At 36.9% G+C, this 19588-nt stretch overlaps 1 protein-coding gene across 1 annotated transcript in view; it reads left to right on the top strand.

The window, feature by feature from the left end:
- PRIM2 (DNA primase subunit 2) overlaps window positions 1-19588 on the top strand; it is a 118245-nt gene that overhangs the window by 97245 nt on the left and 1412 nt on the right. Inside the window, exon 12 of the mRNA XM_086608308.1 lies at window positions 14492-14560. Within this exon, the coding sequence (XP_086464434.1) occupies window positions 14492-14560 (69 nt within the window). The remainder of the gene's footprint in view (window positions 1-14491; window positions 14561-19588) is intronic.

Here is a 19588-nt window from a genome sequence, read left to right as displayed (position 1 = left end):
CAGTGGCCACTCCTAATGTTAAACCAAAACAAACCCAAACCAAAACATGTCCGCCTGAAAACTAATGATAATGGAAAAAAAAAAAAAAAAAAGTTGGCTGTGGCTGGGTCTTCAGAAATTGATCCTTTACATCAGACAGTCTTTGAGATATTCAGTAGGAGAAGAGGAGGAGTATTGGTTCACATTTGTCATCAAGATCTCGTACAGATCTTATTGCTGCCATTCCTCGTTGCTGCATTTGTGTGATTCAATAACATTTGCTTGACTAATAACAGTTAAGGATCTTTCAGTCCAGATTGTGGCTTTTCAGAGTCTTCTCTGGTGCTGGTGATAGTTGCTGAGCATCAGAAATGTTGTTTTTTCTTTAGCTTGGTGAATGGTTATTAGGGGTGGATGGTTTGTCAGTCTTCTGAAGCCTCTGATATAATTGCTTTCCCAGTATCTGGGCCTCAAGGCTGACATTCACGCAAACCATACCCTTTGAGTCTGTTAGACCTCCTGTTAACTCCAGATCAAATGAGAGCTTCCTTACAACATGACAGATTCCTATTTTTAATGGATGATTTGGAGCTTGACCTTTCAGCTATGTATTTTAATAAATGGTATGTCTTTCCTGGGGCTCAGGGTCTCTTACACTTGTTCCATGCTTTGTTCCAAAATTCTTTTGCTGCCTTCAAATGTGACTTCATTTAGTGTCTTCTCTTGCTCTATATGCTCTAGACGAGCAGGTTGTCACAAAGTGAAAAATTCCCTTCTGCGTTGTCAAAACCAGATTGATATATGTACCTAAATGCTTTTTCAGTTCTCTCTGCCTGGTTGTGGTAGAGATAAATGCTTGTTTCTGGACTGAGGGGACACTCAAGTGGCCACATGCACAGGTCAGCAAACTCAAAAGGAGCAGGCATTTTACACCAATTTTCGAGAACTCTGAACTGTCTGCAATGAGTGGAAGTCTTACATCCACCTAATAAAAGACAGCGTGCAAAGTAATTGAATCATGAACAAATGTGTGTGATGGTGTCACAGATGAGACAGTAAATGATAGCCTGTAGTGGATCTGGATACTGGTTTGGATTGGTTTTTTTTGTTTGTTTGTTTTTTTTAAGAATCAAGGAGATTAGAACTATACCCCTGCTTGATTGTCTCACACAGTCCCTCACTTGCTCCCGACTCTGGTGGTGTGTTTACTGAGGTCTCAACTTTCTTTCCCAGTAAGAGAATCACTGCTGGTCTGGGAGGATGGGGCAGAAAGTCATGTCAGTATGTGCTTGGCAGTTGTTTGCAGTTAACAGTCTTGGGCATTACAGACTGTGGTCCCAGGGCATTCCCCAGCATTCATCTCCGTGCATCTCTGATCTCCAGGATCATCCTCAACTTCCCAGGATCTTCACCCTCATCTTCCTGGGCTCCTACGCCCCCATTTTTCTTAATCTAAATAGTCTGTCTGCAAAACCTGTGGTCAGGTTCCTAACTGGTAGTTCTGTGTCATATCTCTATACTAATGGGAAGATCAGAACTTGTCAGTTTTGTTTAGTTCAAACGTTACTAAAATTTACAACCAGCCTGTATCAATTGCAGCTAGCTAGCAGGTTCATGCCAGACAGTTTGAAAATTCAGGTTTGGATATTTTACAAGGCTCCATATGAAATCTGTGCAAAAATAACTTGAACCAAAACTTATTTGCTTGACTGTTTCCCAGCTTACTTGATGGTGATACTGAGTGAGGGAGTTATGAGACTCCCTGCAATGATAACAGGTGTTAGATCATGCGAACAGTAGACTTCTGCTTTCCAGGTTAGTAGTGATGCATGCTTCTCTCTGTGGCTAAGGAGCTGCTTTAAGGAATTCAAATGAAAGCTCAAGACTTACATTCCCTGTTGAGTGCAAATTACAGCATTCTAAAAATCGTGGTGAAAGGTAACACACCGGGCTTTCTGCTCCTGAATCAATTTATCCTTTTAGCCTCTCTATTTAGAGCAGATATGATATCACTACCATGTTCTGTATCAGCAAAATAAAATACTGCAAGAGCTGTGAAAATAATGCACTGATCACTGAAACCATAGACCTACATGTTTAATGGCTTGCATGTAGTGCAAAATGGTATCTCAGAAGTCACCTTTTACAAATGAGGCGCGCCAAAATTGAACTGTCCATCTTGGAATCTAACAAGAAGTGCCAGTTATTTCTGTTCCTGTCCTCCAGGCAAGGAGGATCTCGTTGGGAATGTGGAGCTCAAGGGCAGCCTTGGCTGCAGTGACCATGAAATGGTGGAGTTCGAGATCCTTAGGGAGGCAAGGAGGGTGCGCAGCAAGCTCACTACCCTGGATTTCAGGAGAGCAGACTTTGGCCTCTTCAGGGATCTCTTGGTAGTGTCTCATGGGATAAAGCCCTGGGGGGAAAAGAGGCCCAAGAAAGCTGGTTAATATTCAAGGATCAACTCCTCTGAGCTCAGGAGTGGTGCATCCCAACAAAGAGGAAGTTGGGCAAAAACTTTGAGATAGTATTAATGTTTTACGTGGACTGTAGGTTTTTACTTATAGTGATGGCTAAATTTTAGGAGATTAATCTTTATTCTATTTAGTAATAAATTTTTCACACAAACTAAATATTTTCAGAGATACAGATTGCTTATATACTATAAGCGTAAGGCATACTTCTTTTCAAGAATGTGCCTGTATCTGTACCCAGGAGACCTCTTGGGTGAATGGTTCCTTCCCTAAAATTTTTCTTATGTTTGACAGTGTGTGAATCTGTTATGTAGCATTGTCATGGAAACAAATAAGATTTTTTAAAAAAAAGACATCTTCATGCTAGGTCTCAAGGAGCATGTCTGTGCACAAGGTCATGAGATCCTCAGAGCTCTCACCTACAGATCTGTTCATGTGCTCACAAAGTCTTTTGTTCTTTTTGAAACTTCTGTACAGTCACATAGTTTTTGTTGAACCAGATACTCCAGGGCCCTCTTCTGGGTAAATGGTATTTGTGAGAGGACTACATCATGCTTTTTCTTCAGGTGAGCAGTAATAAAAATTTCTCTTGCTTTAAGGGGTTGAAAGCTCAACAATTTCTGTTCCCTACTGAGATTAAATTCTCATTCTGAAGCAGAGATTGGCTGGAAACTCATCAGGCCTTCCTGGAGCATCAGTCAGGATGTTGATGCAGTCCTGGCCAGAGGGGCTGGAGATGCCATGGCAGCTCAGGCCATGCACAAAGGATTTTACATTGGTGGCTACGTTGTACCCCAAATGAAACAGCTGGTGTCTTAACCTTAATTTGTGCAAGGGTGAGTACAGGTGTTCAGGTCTGAGTTGGACGAGGACTTAGCATATGTCTGTATTAGTAGTACCTGGAGGCTTGTGTTTCTTGTTTGGGGGCCCTTATTTTTCATACCTGTCTGTTGAACTCTTATTATCTATCTCCAGTTCATATGTAGTTATCTGGATCAGAACTGTTACTGTTTAAAGATGTTTCTTTTTCATTTGTTCACAACATTTTTTTAAATATCCATCAAGGTCCTGCTGACAAACTAATCTTGAGGACTTTTTTTTTTTCTCTGATGAGAGTCCCAGGTGTTGTCATAGGACAATGCTCTTCTGACGCTTTATGTATTTCTTTTCAATGTTCTTTGTGCTGTCTATCAGCAGAAGAAATATGTCTTATTCCTAAATATATTGTGTTCATCAAGGGTATACAGCAACCCATTGGTTTGGATGAGTTTCCCTTGCTGTGTTTTCCATTTATGCCATCTGTTTCTGTGATTCTTTCCAAATGATGTGTGCTGCACCTTGTTTTCTGTTTTCTTTCCCTGTCTGTCCATTCAGAACCCGAGGACTTTGTCTGTTCCTGCAATTTATTGTTAGGACTTTCAATAAATGCTTCACTTGTCCTTGAGGCACTCTGTTTGCAATGTAGATAGTAGTTGGTTTTCTGTGGTAAACTGCATTCTTCTCTGGTCAAGCATTTAGTTCTTTTTTTCAACAGCAAGAGTGTGTACTTCAATCTGACACTGTCAGAATACATCTATTAATGTTCTTTTCAATCTTTTGCAGTGTTTTTTATCTTGCTTGTTTTGGGATATTTCTTGGATTTGAATAACATGGAGCTTTTCTTTAGTTTCTCAAGTACTGGCCTTCTCTGTTCAAAATTTTTAATTTTTCAGACCTGTTGATTTTTATGTAAACATTGCATGGTTTTCCGTAAGTTTATTTTGAATTTAGCTACATGGTCATGAATTGGTCTCCCACTGGGATTTTAATCTGTGATTTTAAAGTACTCACATGTCTTCCCTTCAAGCCCATGACCAAACCCCTTTCTTGTTTATGAAGCAAGCTTGTTCCTCATGGTTGTTATATGAGCCAGAATGTGGGCTAATGTCCAGCCCATATGGTTGCAATTTTACCCAAGATGGTTAGTTTTCCGGTGCTGTTCTCATTCTTCTGTTTGTAGGACTGTCCTTCGTACTCTTGAGATAGGGAGTACACCTTTTTCTTTTACGTTCTCAAGACCATGAAATTCCTGAGTTTCTTCATACAGATAAAGCATTTGGCTGGTCTGTGATGGAAACAAACCCCATCCTCACAGTGCTTTTCCAGAAGGGCACTGTGTGCATGAGTTAGGTGTGAAAAAGGAAAGCTGGACCTTGGATGATGGTGCAGAGCAAATACTGCCAGACCTCACGTGACTTCAGTAGTCAGTCTGAGCATTGGACTGCTTTCATTGCAGTCATTTTGTAGAACAGTCAGTAATGAAAAAAAGTGATCAAAACATTTGAATATGTGAATCTGCTTACTGTCAAGTGTCTAGATCCAGCCTGCTATCACAGTCCAGATTTTCTGGGGCTGTGTCTTGTCTGAGATTGTATCTGCTGAAGTTATCTTCCTGAGGGAATATAGCAGATGACTTCCTAGTCTTGCCTGGTTATTATATAGCCTGAAGCAGAGAGAATTAATCCTGATGTTTATTCCAAGAACTGAATTATTTGACCTGTATTTATTTCCTTATGTACATTTTCCTTATGTTAGGCTATTTCTTTATTTGTGATAGTAGCTTTTTCTGTTTGTTTTAAAAATGTTTTTTTGAGAAGTAATATAGTTAACTGAGCATCTGATGTGTGATTGTATATAATTTGAATTTATAATATATTTTAGATCACGCTTCATTTCTCTCTTTGGTATACTGCTAATCATGTAAAATTTTTATTGAACCAGCTTTGACAATAGCTAATCAATTTGAAGAATATAAAGATTAAAGCATATGTTAAGATAAATCCATCGGTTTTGGTGCTATACTAAGTGCATAGTAATATGTTTCTTACATATCTCAAATAGAAAAATAGTTATGATAGGCTTTGAATTAGAGTTATTTCAAAATATCTATTATTTGTTTCTGAAAATTTTATTGGATAAATTTCCTTTTTCGCAGTTCACTGCTATCGCAATAGCAAAAGCAAAAGGTAGTAAACATTTCTGATTCTACAATCAGGAGAAACAGAGAAGCTAGATTCATCCTTTTTGCTTTTGCTCCAATTAAGCACTTTTACCTAAAGAAAAAACATGTAAATACGCAGTAGATAACTTCAGAAGGAAGAATGTTCTTTCTACTAGAATTGTTCTCTTAATTTAAAAAGCTGCCTTTTCCCATAATTGGTTTAATTTAAAGATTTTGATTGAGTCATTGAACTTTGGCCAATGTTCACACAAATTTAGTGTTTTGGGGCATTAGAGAGTCTTCACAGAGATGGAAATAAATAAGCCAGTTGATGCCTGGGCCTCTGATACGGCTACACGTTTCCATGAATAAAAACCCCACACTCTCCCTTCTGATGATCTAATATTAGAAAAGTTTTAGATCATTGCTAGCTCTAAAAACATTTTCCCTTGCAGCTGAAGAATTTTGCCCTAATATCAGTCATCTTCATGGTAGTGCTTTTGTAAGTTCTGATTAAATCATAGAATGGTTTGAGTTGGAAGGGACCTCAAAGATCATCTAGTTCCAACTCCCCTGCAATGGGCAGGGAAACCCTCCACTACACCAGGTTGCCCAAAGCCTCATCCAACCCAGCCTTGAACACTTCCAGGGATGGGGCATCTACAACTTCTCTGGGCAACATGTTCTAGTGCCTCACCACCCTGAGAGGGAAGAATTTCTTCCCTAGATCTAATGGAAATCTCCCCTCTTTCAGTTTGAATCCATTGCCCCTTGTCCTATCACTACATGCCCTTGTAAAAAGTCCCTCTCCAGCTTTCCTGTAGGCCCCCTTTAAGTACTAGAAGGCTGCTATAAGATCACCCCAGAGCCTTCTCTTCTCCAGGCTGAACAGCCCCACTTCTCTCAGCCTGTCTTCATAGCAGAGATGTTCCAGCCCTCGGATCATCTTTGTGGCCCTCCTCTGGACCCGCTCCAGCAGCTCCATGTCTTTCTTGTGTTGGGGACTCCAGAGCTGAAAAAACAGTATTCTAGGTGGGGTCTCACGAGAACAGAGTAGAGGGGCACAATCACCTCCCTTGACCTGCTGGCCATGCTTCTTTGAATGCAGCCCAGAAAATGTTTGGCTTTCTGGGCTGCCAGCACACATTAGAATCATAGAATCATAGAATGGTTAGGGTTGGAAGGGACCTCAAAGATCATCTAGTTCCAACCCCCCTCTCATGGGCAGGGAAATCCTCCACTACACCAGGTTGCCCAAAGCCTCATCCAACCTGGCTTTGAACACTGCCAGGGATGGGGCATCCACAACTTCTCTGGGCTCATGTTGAGCTTCTCATCCACCAGCACTCCCAAGTCCTTTTCCTCAGGGCTGCTCTCAATCCATTCTCTGCCCAGCCTGTACTTATGCTTGGAATTGCCCTGATGCATGTGCAGGACCTTGCTCTTGGCCTTGTTGAACTTCATTAGGTTGTCACCTCTCCAGCCTGTCAAGGTCCCTCTGGATGGCATCCCTTCCCTCCAGCGTGTCCACAACACCACACAACTTGGTGTCGTCAACAAACTTGCTGAAGGTGCACTCGATCCCATAAATAAGAGCAAGTACTATTTAAATAAGAAGCTTTTCTTAGTTAAGAGATTAAATAAGAGTTCTTTCATTAAATCCATATTTTTTGTGGAAATATATAAAACAAACAAAAATACAAGAACAATTGATATTCTTGATATAGACAAACCTCCTGTGATACACATTTTATTATTACAGTGAAATCTGATGCATCAAAGCTCCTTAAAATTCCTTTCAACAATTCTGATTTTAAGTCTTGTCTTTTTTGACTTGTGGCTGTAATAAATATTTAATTGATGATGATATCATATGGCACTTCATATTTATTAATTTGCCTCTTTTCACAGAATTCGTATTTTTACTTAGAACACCGATTTTGTAGATTTTTGTGGTAGGATTCTTTCCCCAATAAATTAACTACTTAAACCTCAAATCTTAAAACAGGGTACCCTTACACATTTTCTGCCAAGAAATTTTAAAAAAGCATTATACCTTTGATCTATAGAATGTTCATCATTCAGGTTTCTCAAATGGTGAGTTAATACTCCTTATTGAGGTAGTTATTGTCTTTACTACCTCAAAACCTGTAAATGCTTTAAAATTATTAAATCTTTCAAAGTGATTAAATCTTTCTAAGTGGACAGTGTAAAAGTCTTGGAAGTAAGATTATTCAAGGAGACTTCATAGTGAAAATAAATCTTTGTGACAGTCTGTTGTAAATTTGTGTAAATACGAATGCTGAAAGTTTCCCCATATTTTTCTATAGATGGGGAACATTTATTGATAGGAGACAGTGTTCAGCATTTCCATTATTTTGAGAATAATACTTGTGTGTTAGGAGTATGTCTCCTCCATTTTAACTGAGTTTATACTTATTTATGCTCTAGACCCTGTATTTTGACACTACACTTTTACAGTTTCTCAGCTAAAATGTGTGCCTTGTTTGTCATGCGTTTGGTTTATTTTTCAAGTATGGACATGCTTATTGATTTCACTGGGTCTACTTTTGCACGTAAGCTGAGCAGATACAAATACAAATTTAATCAGCCAATGCTAAGCCTTCTTTTCTGCTATTGAAGTTCTCACCTACTCTGATCACTGATATAGTATCTCTTGATCAACCCCAGTGACTCTTTTAGGGTGTATTTGTTGATGCTGTGGTGTTAGTATTACTGGCACCATCAATGCATAGAATACTGTAGAGTATTAACATGATGTGGCTTCACATCTTAAGATGACTTACAACATCTTAACATGACATGGCTTAAAATGAATTATTTAAAAAATTTTCAAAGTATGATATTTCAGACTACTAAATTTTCCCAGTCTTCAGTTTATTGCTGAAAAGTCGAAACAAATATTAGAAATAAAAGGGTATATCTAGCTATTGTCAGGTGAGATTGTAATGTTAAAAAGGCTGTATGTGATTAAATGAGTGGACTGTTAAAAAATCTGATATAGGTACTGGTAAGAAAAAAAGTGTATATGTTGAACTGCCGGACTGATGGATGACCTTGTGACAGTAAAAAAAAACAGCATAGGAGAAGACTTGAAAGAGAATGAGAGAATGCTGAAAGATGCAGAAACTCAGTGAGAAGCACATCCAACCTGTTTGATAATAAAAGACTGTAGAAATACAGAAGAGTTTTAGAGCATGTGGACAGATTTTATTATACATAGAGCACATTTGAAAGTACATAAGGTAGATGTTTTATTAAATTGTTGATTAAATTATTAAAAGTTGAACTAGAAAATATATCTCTTGAAGTTTGGATTTGATATTTGAACCACCAAAAGGATGTAATTAAAATATATGGTCAGGTGCTATTAAGAGTGTTTATTATGGAATCACAGAATAGCTGAGTTTGGAACATGCCTCTGGAAGTCATCTTGTCCAACTAGCTGCTCAAGAAGGATCATCTAGAGCCTGTTGCCCAGGACTGTGTCCAGATGGGTTTTTAATATATCCAAGGATGGAGACTCCACAGCCGCTCTGGGTGACCTGTGCCAGTACTCAGTCAAATGTGCTTTTAGAACAAATAAAATGAGAAGTAGAGTTAAAACACTTTTTTTTTTCTCCTGTTGTTAGAGATGAATAGCATTCATTCAGTGTGTCCAATGCAGAAGTATTTAAATTCATTAGCCAAATCTTAGACTTTAGTTAGATCCAGGAGCAATTAATCAGCCTAAACATGCCCTGCAGGTGTGGAGGGCACTTTACGCTCTGTTCATCCCTGCCTGTTGAGTTTCCATTCTTTTCCTTATGCTGGCCTTATAACTACATGGTAAAATAGATTAAAAAGATTATCCAACTGTAGGTTTACCTGGGGAGGATGAAGAAGAATGAGGTTCATTCTCACAGGGCAGGAATGGGTGGACAGAATTAGGGGCTGTGTCTTCACACTTCAACAGCTTCAATTTATGGTGCATTAAACTACTTATGAAATTCTTATTTAGAAGAGAAAGAAGGAAAAAAGAAGCACATAAAAAATGTTAAAGAGATTAAACAGTTCAGGATGAGAAAACAGGAACACAAAGAATGAGCATATGAAATAAAAATGTTTCAGCTCCTTGTTCTTGAAACTGTTATGTTGCAAACTTAGAATGTACATGAAGCAAGTACTTGAATTTTATTTATTTTGTAACTTCTTTTATTTTAAAGTATTTCAAATGTTTGCTTTTCATACTTGATAACATTCCAGACTTTGACTGAGCATTTCCTTGCAACAGAGCAGTGTGGGTTATCTGTCACATCTTAAACCAGGCATGACTGCCTTTTAGAATAGGTGGCTGTAAACTCATGCAGGATTTGCTGGGCAAATGAAAATGTGTCACTGAGAAATAGCCAAAAAATTTGGCTATCGTAAAATGTACATTTTTATAGTGCTATTTTAAAACTATGTGAAATCAGGGAAGTGGAATACCCAGATGTATTAACCTCTCTTGCCTTTAACATTCACACCATTGACTTTTAGCTGTAGACTGTATAAACCTTTGAAAAATAGCCCACAACCAAGCAAACAAAACCAGCTGGCATTAGAGTTGTTTCTTTTTAAAATGATTAAATCAGTTTAAATTAATGTCTGTCATCATTTAATAAGTTGCCCAGGGATTGCTGCAGCAAATATAGGCACATATTGACATACTGTTTTTATTCAGACACTCACTAATTCTTTTGTTAAGTATTTAATGATTTCCTTACTGACATACACAAAATAAGAACTTCAGGCTAGAAAACCTACACAATAAAAATGGAGCAAAAAACGTAGGTATTTTTAAGAGACATTAATAAAATACCTTCTTCTGGATCATGACTGCCTCTTCCTTTTACCTTTATAAAGTGTACTAGAATGCAAGTGAGTTTTGTTTTTTGACAGTTGTGAGGCAAATTACAGGGGAGAAATTGATCTGTTATGATGCCTTAAATATTACCATGGAAAATGCTGAGCGCTGCAATCAAGAACTCTTCACTACAGACGAAGTCAAAGAGTGTAAAAGGAACAGGAGCTCTGGCAAAGCTGTAACAATGATTTTCTAGCCTGTAAGTGAGTCCTTGGGGGAAAACAGAGCTGAAATCTGAGAAAATTGTACTATACATGTATACATTGTAAACATGAAACCTTCAATATTAGTTTAAAATATAAAGGAAATATCCAAAAGCTACAAAAACAACAGATGCCTGTACTGACCAGAAAGCAAAGGGCACTGGGGAGTCCTGGGCCAGGACTTAATGCTGACTGGTCACAAAATGACTTGAAAACAGAAGAAAACTGGAATGTGTTCGGAAATGTTCCAGCAGTTGCCTCCAATTGTATCTTTAGTCACCATCGAAATAAAGTTAGAAATGATTCAAACTTAACTAAATCTATAGCAGAAAGATTTTCGTTTTGAAAATGTAAGGTAATTCTGCAATTTTCAAATAAAACAAACCGACTTTAAGTACGTGAAAATAACAGTGGGTAATTACAGAGCCCAAACTATCCTGCTATGCAACATCTTAGCTTTCAATGCCAAGGATCTATAACGCAGGTGGCTGTGTACAGCTGCCAAACATCATCTTAACTTCATTAGTAGTCAGTAAAGCAACATCAGAAAAGCAAGTTGCAGATGGCAGTGAAAGAAAAGGCACATAAGAGCTAAGAGAGTCCTTGATTATATGTACCTTTACTTGCAAAATAAAGCAATTTAGTGTGAATGTCTTTATATATATATATATATATGCAAAAGAATGCAGCTATGAATTAATGTAGTTGTGAGTTGAGGTGTGCTTCTGAGTAACACTAGTGAAAAACAGCTGCAAGCTTGCTTTCATTATGCACACAAACGTATTAGGAAAGGTAACACTTATTATGAATTATAATTCTGTTTTATTTAAATAGAAGATTGTTAGTTTTTCTTCACACGGAGGACTCCTTTCTAGCTGGGCTCCATTCGATCACAATTTTTAACCTTTTTTTTGTTTCTTCTCTTAGCAACTTCTTCCCTATTAAAGCCAGTTAATCTTCTCAACCTATTCTTTTTTGCATATGTTTAATTTGCCCCTTATTCCTCAACCTCATCATATGTGCAGAAGGTGAATCTGGTCTCCTGTGATGTGACCAGTTCAAAGTTACGTATGTGCTGGTTTGGCTGCCTTCTGGCCGCCTCTCAGAGTGGGTAGAGCTGAATTATAATTGCTTTTCCCTGAATGAGCCACAAATGTTGCTCTGTTTTTTCTGCCCAACCACAGCTTGTAATCAACATGTAGGAATTGTATAGCTTTGTCATCTCTAGCTGTCAAATTTGGCTGAAATTGCCCAAGTGGTCAAAGTTGGGGAGGTGTTGTGGTGGAGAGCGTAAAGGAGCAGGAGTAAGATGATGAATACCAGTGCAATCATGTACATTAATAAATTTAACAAACTAGATGGAAGTCTCTGGTCTGTTCTGGTGAGCGTTCTGTTCTATGGAGCACTCTATCAATGTCAGGGAAAAGGAGCGCAATGAAGACCTCGTTACCAAATTTCACTGGAGAATGCTGGTAGAGGTTCCTCTAACAGCTGTTCTCCAAGACACATGTCTGCATAGTGGCACAGCAGAAAAATCTGTGTGGTGACCTAACAGCAGCCTCTGAGAGATCTGAGGAGGAGTCTAGAGGGAGTAGGACAGTAGTTCCTTGGTGAAACTGCATTGTAGCGTGGCAATAAAGATCAAGCTGCTGCAAAATAACATGGTTGCTCTTTTAAGAATTTAAAGTCCTTCAGGAGCATTATAGCTTTCATATCTCAGCAGTACTGATTCAATGAAGTCCTCTTCTCCACCTTATGGATGGGTCAAGGGCTTAAATGGGCTTGGTTTCAGAATAGTTTGCTCAGAATAACCTCTCTTACAAAACTGGAATTTATTTATAAGTGCCCCTTTATTCTGTCATCATCTGTGCTGTGTTGGTCAGCAATCCCTCTTCTGGTATCTGTCTCCTGAAGTTACCATTTTTCTACTGAACTGTCAGAGAAGACAACAGCAGCTTGACCTCTCATCCTGTGAGTCACTGTGAGTTAGTAAATCAAAAGCTAGTTTTGATAATCCTTGTCTTCTACGCTTTTCAGGATAGTTGAATAATGGCATCATTGATACAAAAAGCATCTATAACTTTGTGGTCTGTGATTGGAAAGTTAAACAAACCTCAGAGTGAGAATGACTAGCCTTTTAACAGATCAGCTTTTTCAAAAAGTTCTCTTAAATTACAAGAGGACCTTGATGCTTTCAAACTTTTGGAGTTTATACTCAGAATTTGTCCATACTTAAGTTTTTGTTTGCTTATTTAAAGTTCTGAGACTTAAAGTATGTTTATACCTGAACGTAGAGAACTTTTTATTTATATAATTTATCTTAGATGTAATCTTGATTAAATGCAGATTAATTTGGAGAAAACCTAAAGTATTTATGAAATAGTTTAAATTAGTTGACTTATTTCAGCTGGAAAATTCAGGTTAGAGAAGTCTTGACTGCTAAAGAACATTGCAAGTTTTTCTTTAAACTAACCAACAGGTATATAGGTCTTCTGATCATTACTTCAAATTATGTGAAATATACTTTTAAAAAAAGTATATGCATACAATGTGGTTAGCACTTAAAAATAGAGGTAGGTCTTTTACATGGTGTAACTTTTATAGTAAAGAACAAAAAGAGGAAAACATAAGGCAATATGTAATTGAAGTGTTGAGAATAAATGAGTTTTCTTCAATCCTTATCTCCTTAACATGACACTATTTTTTTCAGTCAATTTCAAAGGAAAGAGGAGGTAAACCAAAACAAAACCAAACCAAACCACTCACAGAGATAGTGTCAGATTTCAGACTTGATTGCCTAGTTGGCCTTGGCCTTGGTCTTTTACAGAAGATTTAACGGGAGGTGGCGAGAGGGATAGAAAAATAATCAGTTGGGCTATTAGAAAGAATGCAGCTAAGTACTTTCCTGGCAAAGTATTGCTGGTTTTACCCATTCAGCAAATGTAATTTATTTATACATCTGTCAATAAATACAAGGCAGCATCCAATAATGAGTACAGCAGGGACTTAAGCTGGAGCGTATTGCTGTGTTTGACATAAAGGTCAACTTTGGGAAAGGGGCTTGAAATTAACGTTTCTTGAAAACTGTTTTTCCTTCTACTGTGAGGCTATCTCTTAATTCCAGCAATTTTCTCTGTTTGATAAGCAGAGAGAACATACATTTTGATTATGTAAAGGAGGAAGGAAGTGAAGAAACTTTAAAAAATTTCAACCAGCATTGCATGCTGGTGATAAGAACGGGACTTTATACAGCACGGAAGAGATTACCTGAAGTAGAGTTGGGAAGCAAATTATATTTACAAAAGATGGGATGATTTTCCTAATAGGTGTTGAAAAGAGGCTATTCACTCACATATTCTGCCGAGCTCGTCTAGAAATAACTTCATTTCAAAAGGGACAAATCTGATTGAAGGTAAAAGCATTCCCCTCTCACAGATACTTGTCTAACGGATTTGCATTACATTTTCTTGATGGGAGCACAGTAGTATTTTTTTTTTGCATCTACATGTACTAGTAATGTAGAAAATAAAAATACAAATTGTGTACTTGATTGCTTCATGCTTCAACCACTTGAATTACTAGATTTATGTCTGCAATTATGGAAGAGATGTTGCAATATGATAGTTTGACAATAACTGTCACTATTATATTACCAAAATATAGATCCAACTTACTCTTGAAGTTAAGAGTATTGAAATTACATTTTAAGGACCTGACGTATCTTCTTGTGGTTTTATCTTGTTTTTAATGTAGCCAGGTTATTTTTAAAGAACCATAGTGTGTCTAAATGTTGTCAGTTATTAGCAGGATACAGAGATGTCAAAGATGTCTTGTGCTGCAAAGTTCTGTGATGTATATACAATACTATTGTGAAATACCTTGTCAAGGTAGGTATCAATGAGATGTAGGTGTGCTGCTTCTGAATCCATTTTGGTTTTCTCTCTCTGTATAGATCCTGGAATTGGTGAAGGGCATGCATTACCAGCTGGCCTGTCAGAAGTACTTTGAGTTGACGCATGACGTAAGTAGCTACTCATTTTTGTTGAACTATCACTGTCTTTGTCTTGAGGAAGGCCTTGGAAATCATGTATGAAGTCCAGAGACTATTTGCAGTTTTCACGTCCATCATTAGCTGTCTTGCCTTGTTAGTTTTCATTGCAATAATATAAAATATACTTCAAATCTTCTTTTGTAATTATATGCATTTATGTATTGATGTTATTAATACCTTGATGGTTACAAGATATGGTAAAACATTATGCGTTCTTCCTGAAAATGTCAATATTGTTGAATTCTGTCTATTTCAAGCCATTCATGTTTTTCAATATCCTATTTTTAAACAAATTGTGGTTTTTAACCCTTTATGCATTGGTATTTTGAGATATATCTTTAAAAAGTAAACAAAATGGGTCTAACAAGTTTAACTAAAACTCTAATCTTCCAGTATGTACATAGTTAATACTGTTAATTTTCACTTGATGTTTTTTCATGTCTTTGATCTTGTGTGATTAGCTTTTAAATCTAGATGAACATTCTCAGAGCTTTCATGTTTGCCTGACCATAAGCTTCTGTAACATACTAAAGTAAGATCCTCCACAAAACTATAAAATAGTGAACGGCTGCAGTCCATCTCCTGTGTGATTTCTTGATTCAAAGAACCAGTTTTTGCATTGGATCTAGATTCTTTGTTATCAAGAAAAAAGTGGAGTGCAGCTCATCTTACACCTTCATTCTCTCCACAACTCAAACAATTGAAGCATCCATTTCAAACATCAGAATATGAAACAGCATTGCTAAAGATATGGATGAGGATTAGATGACCCACCTAGAGACAACTACCATTGACTTTTTTACTCTCACTGATTTTCACATTTGATTTAAATGGACGTATTTGTCTCCCTAAATGTCCAGCAATCATATGTGTGAATGTATAGTAAAGGTATACTCTGAACCTATATCCATGTTGTCTTTGCAGCTGTAATTTGAGAGGAACACTTTGTCTTACAGTCTTAGAAAATGATAAAAGAAGAAATTAAAAATTAAATAAAATTTGAAATTTAGATAACATGCCCTACGTAAGGCTACGTCAGTAGAAATAAAATTTTTCCAAGATGTCTATAGACCCCAAGGTCAACATTTACCAAAAGATAAATCTGCACACCGCTGAAGATCTGTTGTGTTTTAGGAAAGCTGCCTTTCCATTCTTCTATGGCAAATTCCAGAAAAGGATTTTTCCAGTCTTTTTTTAATATAAATACCTGTCTCTGCTGCTTGCACTGAGTCATCTTTCTGCTTCGCTGTTGATAAATCTCTTACTTCAGTGAGAGAAAGCAGAATGCACAGAAGGGCACTTTATGTGGTTTGAATGAAACATGCTTATAAGGGCAATTTTTTTAGAGAATTTAGCTACTAAACTTGTTACCAGCCTGCTCGGAATGATTTTTCTGTCCTACAACTATATGCTTTAGTTTTTTTTTTTTTTCCCTATGGAGTGGTCAAAAGATGTGTCTCTGAAGCTGATGACATCTGATCAGACAATCAAACCCTTACTTTCTTGTATATCACTAGCAGAGCTTTTCAGTGAAGGAAATTTCTGAAGTATCAGTCAGCATAACATTGATTGTTGCTGTTTCTTCAAACAGGTGAACAATCTTAAGTAAAATTTTCCTATAAATAATGAACTGGCTCACATGGAGAATTTCAGCTTTAATTATGTAAAAATTTTACTGAAAAAGTGTTTGATATGTGTTGGGCAGAGTTGTTAGTGTTACCTATAATTATTGAAAGTTACAGTGCCTATGTGGGTTAGATCTGCTACAAATGACTTTGTAGTGGAGACTTGTTTAAGATTATGATGTTTTTCCAAATTCATAGAGTTAGTTGCACGCTATGTCTTCTTAAGGACTCTCTTTGCATTTCCTCCCCATCATCCTCTCTCAATTTTCTACTGCATCTTATGCTCATGCTGGCAGCAGCTTTGCTGTTGGCTTCAGTAGTCTAGTGCTTGATGCTAAAACTGTGCTAATAAATCCTGCTGGACTAGGGTGAGAATATTTACGCCTGTTTTTTTGGGGTAGGGGATGGGGAGTGTGTCTTTGCACCTCAGTGCTACTGGTTCGAATAGCACAGGTTACCTAAAAGCTGCTTCTCTGCCTATTCTGTGTAGACTGGGCTTATTAATGGTACACCTCTCCCGAACTTTCATTCCACTGTCTCACAACCACAGAACAAAAGCAACCGTCATTTATACGGTCCAGTGCGTTGTCTTCAGGCAGGAGATAGTGTGTTAAGGGAATGTACACATATGCAATTTGTCAAGTCTTTCAATAACTGTGGGAAAGGAAAGTGCAATGTATAGCACATAAATGGTTCTACCATATTTTCCAAGTTCTAGGATATTAGGGGATACTCCTTTCTGGAAAAGTTATTTTCTAAATAAGAACGCTGTAACTTGATCAAGACAAACTGTCCTATATATGTGGAGAAAAGAAAGTGTTTTAACTTGATAGAAGTATGACTGAATGGCCTGTAGGGTATTTTCAAACATTATCATATTTTAACAAAAATCAGGAAGAAACCATGTTTATATGGTAACTAGCATAAGCATTCAATCAAACAACACGAAAACACAAAAGTGTCTTTCTTGATGGTCAAATTTGGATTTTAAGCCATGTAGAAAGCATCATAACTTTTAGAAGTTCTCATATTTGTACTTGAGTTCATAGTAAGCTATTTCATGTTCATTATCCCTTTCAGGTAAGTTTTTGTTTTGTACTAAAGTGAGGACAGAAGGCACCCTATGTAAAGTGGAAATGAGACACCATGAAAATATAATCAGTTTAACCATAACCCAAAATACATAGTCACAGTAGTGAGGAGTGCCTTTCACAGTCACAATACCAGCAAGATTTTATTTTACTTTAGTTGGTAGAATTGGATGGTGACTCAAAATAGAGAGAAATATTTCCAGTCCAAACAGTTTGGAGATCTTGGCTATGTATATGCAGTCAAGTAAAAGAGATTGATGATATCAGCTATGAACTATTAGTAGGTTAAATAAATGTTCTTGTGTCAGTGTGCCTGTAGAAGTAATTAGTGCTTTAAAATCTGTTGTGTACAGATCCACTGTTATAAGAGCCTGAGCATTATGGTTAAATAAGAAAGCCTAACTGGCTAGGGCCTGTGTTACTAAGCTATATTCCAAAGGAACTGATAATGTTAACGTTGTTTACGTGGATATTGCTGTATTAGGTTCTTGTTAGTAACAGCTGTAACAGCTGATTATTTATATTTTAATATTTATCTCTAAACATTTTATTCTTGAGTACTGATATTTTACAATCCTTGTGTATTTTTAAGAAGTAAACGAAATCTTACACATAGGAAACTTTCTGGTACAGAAGAATTACTTCTGAATAGTTTATTTAAAATTATATGCAAAACTCATTTTTCTTAGTTCTTTGTGAGCAAATAGCAAGAACACTGGACTTTTTTTTTTAAGGATGTGATTAATTGATGTAATTTACTGTAGCTCCATATAGTTTTTCTGTAATATCAGCTGTAGCATTATCAGCTATCATTTTAAAAGTTCTTAGTTAAAACCCAAAGATACTACAGCTACAAAATGATTGGCTCATGTTTTTCAAAACAATATTTGCTATAGTAGAAATACAAAACTAGTTTGTATGATAGCCAGTATGTGCAAAATGTGTTGAATCCAAAAAAAAAAAGTATTGTGCTAGCATCACCTACTAGATGGAATAAACAGTTCTGTCTGAAGTGACAAGCCTTTTCACTTGGGTCAATACATGTTATAAGCTTAAATTTTTGACTGCACAGAAAATACTTTTTTCTTTGGGCATAGTGGATTCCAGATGGGTTTACAAGTGTGAATGGATAAAGCTCTTAGAGAAATGTAGTTTCTCCTTTTCTAGTAGTAAGTTTCAGGTAACTTAACTGTAAGTTGGTGAAGCTTTTAAAATTGATGTGCCTTGATCTATATTACCTAAAAACATTTTAAATCTTAAGTAAAGTAAGATGAGCAGTCTAACATAAGAAAGCCAGGAAATTTGTGTATCACCTCCATGTTTATAGTCAAATTTCTTGTGTATTTCCAGCCAGAGCAGAATATTTTTATTCAGAGGAATGCTCACTGACCCTTGTTGAACATTACACAGAACAGAATATCGCAAACGAAGATGAGAATTATGAACAAAACTTCCCCTTTATCTCTTTAGGCTCTCAAAAAAAGGCGAGAGTATGAATGGGCAGAATTCTTTTTATTAAAACAGTTATCTAAGCTTCATCCAGTAGAACTTTATTTTAGTAGCATTCAAGTTCCAAAAGGAGAAATGGTGCGTGGAATCGTACTGTGATTTTAACTAGCAACCTGTAAATAGCTTTTAGCCAAATTTACCATCGATCACTGCTGAAAACGTGGTTGTAGGCTCGATTCATACAATGAACTGCTTCTACAGCTTATTCCAATTTGTTGGGGAGAGAGGAGTTTAGAACAAAAGAGTTACAAAGTGAATCTTAAATTAGTCTGAAGAAACTGAGATTTTTAAGGTTAAAAACCCTAGAACTAATTAAAAACTGCTTCTAGGAAAGGCAGCTTTTCACTGTATCACTTCTTTTTAAGCCTTTTTGGTGTAAAGAAGTAATTTAGTTCTCACATAATGGAAATTGGAGCACGGATGAAAGCTGACTGGATGAAACTCGTCCAGATAAGACTGAAATGAAATTCAGTGGTGGCTTTGAGTTTCTTCCCCCCCCTTTTTTTTTTTCTCTCTTTGTGCCTTTTATTTTGAGTACCAAATTAGTGTGCTAGGCCTGTCACTTATTTTTAAGATGTTTCAAGCAAGGTCACTTACTACAGTTGCTAATGTCTTCTTTGTGTCTGAATTACACTTTGTTAGACGTGTCGCCGTATTCTGATGGAGCTAAGCTGGGCAGTGGTAATGCATTTAATCAGGGTTCCATTTAGAGCACACATTGATCCTCTGCTTTATGATTTTTCACAAGTGGCTGAAATTTAAACTGATGTTTT

This window comes from Tauraco erythrolophus, chromosome 2 (assembly GCF_009769465.1).
Source record: "Tauraco erythrolophus isolate bTauEry1 chromosome 2, bTauEry1.pri, whole genome shotgun sequence".
Lineage (NCBI taxonomy): Eukaryota > Metazoa > Chordata > Aves > Musophagiformes > Musophagidae > Tauraco > Tauraco erythrolophus.
This window is presented reverse-complemented; position numbering and strand designations above follow the sequence as displayed.